The sequence below is a fragment of the Panicum virgatum genome, chromosome 1K (genome assembly GCF_016808335.1).
Source record: "Panicum virgatum strain AP13 chromosome 1K, P.virgatum_v5, whole genome shotgun sequence".
Classification (NCBI taxonomy): Eukaryota; Viridiplantae; Streptophyta; class Magnoliopsida; order Poales; family Poaceae; genus Panicum; species Panicum virgatum.
The window spans coordinates 1,674,906-1,682,255 of record NC_053136.1 but is presented as its reverse complement, the minus strand read 5'-3'; the positions used below and the strand labels follow the sequence as shown (position 1 = coordinate 1,682,255).

General features: G+C 51.9%; 1 protein-coding gene across 1 annotated transcript; it reads right to left on the bottom strand.

The window, feature by feature from the left end:
- Nucleotides 1-5,778: 5,778 nt before the first annotated feature.
- On the bottom strand, nt 5,779-6,552 carry LOC120650900 (protein MAIN-LIKE 2-like). Its single transcript, XM_039928208.1, has 2 exons — nt 6,203-6,552; nt 5,779-6,126 (listed from the first exon to the last, which is right to left on the bottom strand). Exons 1-2 carry the CDS (start codon nt 6,536-6,538, stop codon nt 5,806-5,808), a joined length of 657 nt encoding a protein of 218 aa, XP_039784142.1. The 5' UTR covers nt 6,539-6,552; the 3' UTR covers nt 5,779-5,805.
- Between the last annotated feature and the right edge of the window lie 798 nt (nt 6,553-7,350).

Here is a 7,350-nt window from a genome sequence, read left to right as displayed (position 1 = left end):
CCTTCTCCTCTGCGCCGCCCGCGCAACAGCTCTGCGCCGCCGCCTGCACGCGTAGCCGCCGCCGCCGCCGCACCACGCCCTCACCGCCGCACGAGTCTCCCTCGCCAAGCGCCGCCGTACTCCACGCCATCCTCGTGCTCAGAGCCGCAGCCCCGCGCCGCAGCCACATCCGCAGCACCTTTTCACCCAGTGCTCGCCAGGTGCTCGACGTTTTGCCTGAGCCGCTTCTTTCGCGCCGCGTTCGTGTTCCGCACTCCGTCAGTCGAGATGGGTCGCGAGAAGAGAAAGGGGAAGGAAGTCGTGGTCGAGAAGCCCGCTCGCAAGCGGACTCGCGCAGAAAAGGAGGCCGAGAGGGCCGAGATGGTGGCCAAGGCCGCCGAGGAGCAGGCATCAGGCCGTGCTCGTCCGTTCCAGATCAGGGAGGACCCCAGAGGCAGAGGCAGAGGCAGAGGCAGGGGCATGGGCAGAGTGAGAAGTGCCAGGGCCACCAGAGCCGCGACAGCAGCAGCAGCAGAGTCAGATCAGTCAGATACAGCTGCAGATTCAGATTCAGAGGCAGAGCAGTCCGAGCAGTCTCAGGGGCAGAGCACACAGGAGTCACCGACTCTACGACGGTCTGGCCGCACTCGGCAGACATCCCCAGCAGCAGAGACTTCACCGGCGACCGAGCGTCGCACTGGACCGAGGACGCGAGGAGGTCACCAGCCACAGGAGCCTCGCAGGTCCACAGCTGCAGCAGCAACAGCTCGTAGAGCCGAGGCCCTAGAGGCCGAGCGCGCAGTGTTCCGTATGGACACTGTTGTGCGTCTGGAGCCAGGTGTGCTGCTTCAGAACTTGACCAAGGCCAATGCGGCGAAGGTCAAGAGGCTCAGGTGGAGTGTTCAGGAGGAGGACTGGTTCCCCGTGACCCGTGACAGCCGAGTCGACCGTAGGTTCTGGACGCTTCTTCAGGCCAGTTTCTACGAGACCTACCAGAGGCGGGGTCACAGGATCTTCCCGCACAGAGTGCTTGACTGGGTGTCTCTGAGGACAGCCGCAGGGGGAGCAGATGTCAGAGAGCACTTCGCTCACTTCAGGGGCCTGCCCAGGTTACTCCAGATTGAGCAGAACAGATATATTGAGGACTGGGTCAGAGTCTTCTATGCCACGGCCTGGATTGCTCCCGAGCGTCGAGCAGTACACTTTGTTTATGGAGGCCAGGTTTTTGGTTTGTTGAGAGCGACGATAGCAGGGATTCTCGGAGTTGACTTAGTTGACGTCTCCCTGCACGAGATGGTTTACGGAGATGCAGATCCACCGCGCAGAGCGATGATTGGCGGGATTGCACCCTCTCATGAGGCGATCTCTCAGTGTTTCCGCCAGCCGTTCCCTGCCTCCTACGCCAGAGTTCCCAGCCTGCTGACCCCAGAGGCATACGCAGTACACATGGCACTCCGGAGGACTTTGCTACCGAGGAGTGGCTACCCAGAGGGGTTTACAGGACTGCAGCAGCTCCTGCTTCTACACATCCTCACTCACGAGCCATTTGACATAGTTGACTTTATTCTGGCTGAGATAGAGGATGTGATCACAGACGGGATGGGTGTGGTGCGACAGTTTCCCTTTGCACACTGGATCAGTTACATATGCTCTATGATAGTGCCAGCAGAGTCACCCATCAGTGCCCCTTACCGTCACGACGAGGCTCCCAGGTTCCCTGTCTACCGACCCACAGCTCCACAGGACAGGAGGAGGGGCAGACACGCAGATAGAGCAGCGATGGCTCGACTGTCACCGGAGGTTCAGGCACGAGTGGCAGAGGAGGATGAGGCACTCCTAGCAGCAGAGGCACAGCTTCCCGGGGGAGATGATGAGATTCACTGGTCTGAGCTTGAGTCAGACTCCTCCGACGACGTTGAGTACTTTCCTTCAGCTGCCCCAGCCAGTCACGATCACGAGGCAGGAGGTTCAGGACAGCCAGCACCTCCGACTTCAGCAGCTGCTACAGTCTCTGAGTCTCAGGTGACTCAGCCGTCCGAGCTCACTTCACTACTACAGCAGCTCGTGACCCAGCAGAGGGAGGACAGACTTGCTCAGGAGGAGGCCCGGAGAGCCCATGAGGCCCAGATTGCTGCTATACAGAGAGAGGCCGCCCGAGAGCGGGCTGCGACCGAGGAGCGTTTTGTCGGCCTCATTGACAGAGTTTCACAGAGGACAGACGCTCAGTTTCAGCAGATGCAGCAGGGGATGATGGCGATGTTCGGGATGATCTCACAGCTTTACTCTCACACCGGACTCGCCCCGCAGCAGCCAGGACAGCCAGGCCTTCAGGGTGTTGGAGCACCTCAGCTTGCCGTTACACCAGCTCCAGCCCCTACTACAGCTCCAGCTACCTCAGCGACACCGGAGACCACGTTCTCGATGTCCGCATTACTTGGGTCTGCTGGTCGTCCACTGTTCTCTCCACTGCCAGCGACCACACTCTTTCAGGACTCACCGTCAGTGGTTCAGTCGGTCGCCCTCCCTTCCTCACTTCAGGCAGCACCTTCAGAGGGAGGAGCAGTAGAGGAGTCCCTGCTTCCACAGTCGACGCAGCCGGCAGCCTCAGCAGTCACCTCTTCAGATATTGATACTTCTTCTGCTGACCCGGTTACGACTTCTACGGATCCTCTACCAGGCAGTGCCAGCACGAGAGCCTCCACAACAGTTACTCCCCCAGTGAGCTCAGACCCAGACCAGCAGCTTCCGTCTGTCACCGAGGGTGAGAGTTCTCCGTCCGACGACGACGACCCGGACCGCTTCGTCGCCGTACCACGACAGCACGACCCGTAGCTCGCCTTTTGGTGCTTTGATGCCAAAGGGGGAGAGGTGTTAGGGGGAGCACCAGAGTTAGGGGGAGGGTAGAGCTAGAGAGAGCTCGTAGTTATCAGGACTTTGATTCTTTGTATCACATTTGGTGTTAGTTCATGGATATGTACTTTTGTCGCTTGAGTATGCCGTGCTTTGAGACATATCTATGAATTTCGTTTGAGCCGTTGAGCTCTTTGGTCCTTCTTTTCGAGTTCGCTTGTGTTTATCCTGCTTTATCTTTCTCGCTCTCTCGTCATTTATGTTTGTGTTGTCATCAATCACCAAAAAAGGGGAGATTGTAAGCATCTAGGCCCTCAAGGTATGTTTCGGTGATTAATGACAACCATTATTGTGACTAATGAGTTTGTGCAGCTTAATAGATCATTATCGCTCATTTGGTCATATGTCAAAAGAGGCCCCTCAATTTCATTATTCAAAAAGGCGATCTCGGTATTCAACTCAATTTTATGTCAAGACTAAGGATCTTTCTAGTCCTAAGTGTCATAAGGTTGAGAAGGACACTTAGGTTAGTATAGGTTTTATAGTTTTGTAGTGATCGCACTATTAAGAGGGGTTAAGGCTAAGTAACTTGAGCATGGACATGATCATTTGAAAATGGATGCACACTATGGTCACTCAGGTTTCTAGAAGTTCAAATAAGTGGTTCTCAAACTATATCTCAAGAATATTTGGATTTCATTCAAGACTCAAATCAGAAAAGACAAAATCAGAAAAAGTCTATACACCGGTTTAACCGACGCTCTCAATTTTCTATACGTCGGTTAAACGAAGTCAGCAGAGTCTGGACAAATTCAATACACCGGTTAAACCGACGTGTTTGAATTTAACGTCGGTGCATTGGTCCAGAGTTGGTTTTCCAGGGAAATTCAAGTTCTATTCACCGGATTAACCGACGCTGTTTGAATCAAGACGTCGGTGCAATTGACCAGTGAGATGGTTTTTCAGAGGAATTTAAAAGTTGTACTCACCGGTTAAACCGACGATAGGTTTGAGTTAACGTCGGTGCAGTTGTCCAGAGACTTGATTTTTCAGTGGTTCAGTGGACAACTACACTCACCGGTTAAACCGATGCTACGTCGGTTAATCTGCCCCAGTTGTAACGGCTAGTTTTCAGAAGAGGCAGTTTACATTCACCGGTTAAACCGACGATGACAAGGGGGGGTACGTCGGATTAACCGGCGCTACGCAGTTTTCTGGCAGCTTTTCTCCAACGGCTCTATTTGTGTGAGCTGCCTATATATACCCCTCCAATGGGTCATTTCGCCCACTCTTGACACCAGGCAACATCCAAACACTCATACCATAGTCAAGAGCCACCTTGAGCTTCATCATTCACATACTTGTGCATTCAATCAATCAAGAAGCAAGATTAAGGACTTGAGTAGAGAGAAGCTAGTGTGCATCCGTTCTTGGTGATCGGTTCTTGCTCAAGTGAAGGCCTTAGCTTGTTACTCTTGGTGATTGGCATCACCTAGGCGATCTTGGTGATCGAGGTGTTTCTCGCGGAGCTTGCCAAGGATTGTGGGAGCCCGGAGAAGAAGATTGTACGTGGCTTGATCTCCACCACGCCGGGATGGTGAACGGAGACTCTTAGTGAGCGCCCTCGTCTCGGTGACTTGGGAGGTGACAATACTCTTTGTGAGTGTCACAACGTGGATTAGGGGTGTGTGCCAACACATCGATACCACGGGAAAAAATCCGGTTGTCTCTTGTCCATTCCTTTTATTCAAGCATTTTCTTTCATGCAATTTACTCATGTGCTTGACTTAGAGATCATAACTTAGCTCTACCTTGCTAGGCTTTACTTTGTTTTAGCTCCCTTAGCTTGTGTTAGTAGCTTAGTTATCCGGTTGGTGAATTGGTGCCCTACTAGCATTGCATAGGATAAGGTTGCTTTACTTTGTTTTAGAATTTGAAAAAGGCCCAATTCACCCCCCCTCTTGGTCCATCGATCCTTACAATCGCACTGCTCGTGACTTTAAACAACGACATGACGTCTCACTGCTCATGACTTCAGCACTTCCACGCTCCACAGCGCTCACTGGTATCCCATCGAGCATACTATCGCACTAACCTAATCGTCGTACTGTCACTGCATCGACCTACTCGTGATTATTACACTGCCCCGACACATCCCATCGCACGGAACACTACACGGCACCGGTCTAATCGTGACAATATAAATCATAGGAATTACATCATAACACAACATTAATGAAACACACAGCAGACATGCAGTGGCATGGCAGAACCTGTTGCAACTACGGTAAACAGATTATGAACTAAGCTAACATGCCTTAGGTAATTTTAAAAAAACACAACAAATACAACGATGCAACATGTCATTAGCACTAGGTAGTCCTAATAGCCGTACCCCCACGTAGCAAAATGCATTGAGCCTTCTCCGCAGTATCCACCCATTGCAGATGGTGCAGGCGGTGGTGCCGGAGGGGCAGGGCCCTTCTTCTTGTGACAAGGGCAGTTGCAGTAAAGAATAGTGCATGGTTCATCATGTGAAGCAGCAGCATTGCTGGTATCATCATCCTGTGACCCGGTTCACGTGGTACTCCTCGACGTGGATGTCGTAAAGGATCGGCTTCCTCGTCATCCAGTACTCGTGATCTCGCAGGCATAAGGAAGAAAAACCGCTCGGTGCCCGGGCGTAAATGTCGGCTGCAGTGTACGGAGTCCACCTCACGTCCGTGTTCACAAGAGCATCAAATTGTCCCACGAAGTCGTGGTACGACTTCCTCGTCTACACGCCGACTCAAGAAGGCTGCATAACGAAAAAATATGTTAACCGCTAAATCATACAGTTGTGAAGACATGTAACAATAAGTAAAACAAACGATATAACGTACCCTCCTGAGGCACCACAACGAACCCATCGTAGGTTTGTCGACGTCATAGTGGTCTGCGGACAGCGGGACGTACGGCTCGAAGTCCATCTCTGGCCTACCGACGGGAAAGCGCTCGTACGACCAGAGCTGTAACAGTAGAGGACACCCAACAAAAATGGGCTCCTCTGCTGAGACCTTCGTCACGCCCGTGCAAAGACCCCCTGTAAGTCGCTGCCAAAACGGCAGAACCCCAGCTGAACTGTGGGACCTCGTGAAGTGGAGCATCAGCTATCGACCTCGCCAAAGGAATGAGCTGCTTGGGGCACGAGTCACCCTGAGAGCTGCAGAACATGACCCAGCCGAACAGCCACAGTAAGTAGGCCTCGAAGTGCCTGGCAACCGTAAAGTCGTCTGCGTCTGCCCTCATGTAGTCCGCCTTCAAAATGGTACAAGTCGTCAATGCAAATACGTAGGAATATAAGTACGGAAAGATTCAACATTTATGTACTCACACTGAACTGTAGGAGCCACCTCTTTGTCGGTCCGTGTGCGTGGTTCGCAGGCAAGGGCCGGTACGGAAACGCTAGCTCGTTGCGCTGAACCCCGGCGAACCAAGCCAAAAGGTCGTCGCGCCACGAGAGTCCCACGTCCTCTGCACCCACGGTTCGTCCAGCACACGGCAAGCCTAGAAGCATCGCCACGTCCTGAAGAGTAGTGGTCATCTCACCGACCGGGAGGTGAAACGTGTGTGTCTCCGGACGCCAACGGTCGAGAAGTGCCGCGAGGAGGGACATGTCGAACTGAAACCGTGGAGCCCTGTCCCTAGGTCGACGTGCAGGGTCGGCCATATCTCCCTCCACAAGTCGCGCAATCCGGAGAAGACCTGAAGCGCGTAGCCTGCATCGCGAAAATGAAACATCAAGTTAGAACAAACGGTTACGGAAACAATTTAAATATGTGACAAATGTAACCCGTACCTAGGAACCCAGCGACGGTGTATCGGCATCGTCGACATGGGCACACGAGCCCGAAACGTCCCTAAGCTTATGCCACGGACCGCAGACATGTACGACCGGTGGCGCTTGTCAACGAGAGCATCGAGCAACTCAGGGGTGGCTCCTTCCTCGTATGCCATACCTGTATAATAAGATTTATTAGAAAAAATTTCAGAACATAAATAACAATATTAAGCATAATAACATTAAGTAATATAACAAATACTTAATAAAATACTAAATAAAACATAACATAATAAACTAATAAATGATGCACAACAAATTACATATCATATAACTTCAATTTCTAATTACAGCAACAAAGTTGAATATATTTTTGCGCCACACATTACAACAAATATTCGTACGCCAAGACGAAATAAGTTTACGACATATTATTTCTTAATATTACATAATTTAACATCGAACATGATTCAATAGCGAATGACACAGATGACAATCGTCATCGATCACATAAGGCTATCGTTCTTCGGACGGCAGCCACGACGACCCGTTGCCTGCGTTGCCGGATTTGGAGCAGCTTCTGATGGGCCCGCTCCATCTGTGCGGCCACCATAACTCAATGCCGTACAATCCTTGTACGTATTACCCGTCTCATGGCACTTCGAGCAGAGGCGGACGTCTCGACTAGCCTCCGATCGATC

Bases quoted from the DNA above. Each gene is read 5' to 3' on its own strand.
- LOC120650900 (XM_039928208.1), bottom strand. From the start codon at position 6,538: ATGGCCGACCCTGCACGTCGACCTAGGGACAGGGCTCCACGGTTTCAG. The intron at 6,127-6,202 runs GTGAGTACATAA...ACCATTTTGAAG, and splicing joins GGTGGCTCCTACAGTTCAGT to GCGGACTACATGAGGGCAGA.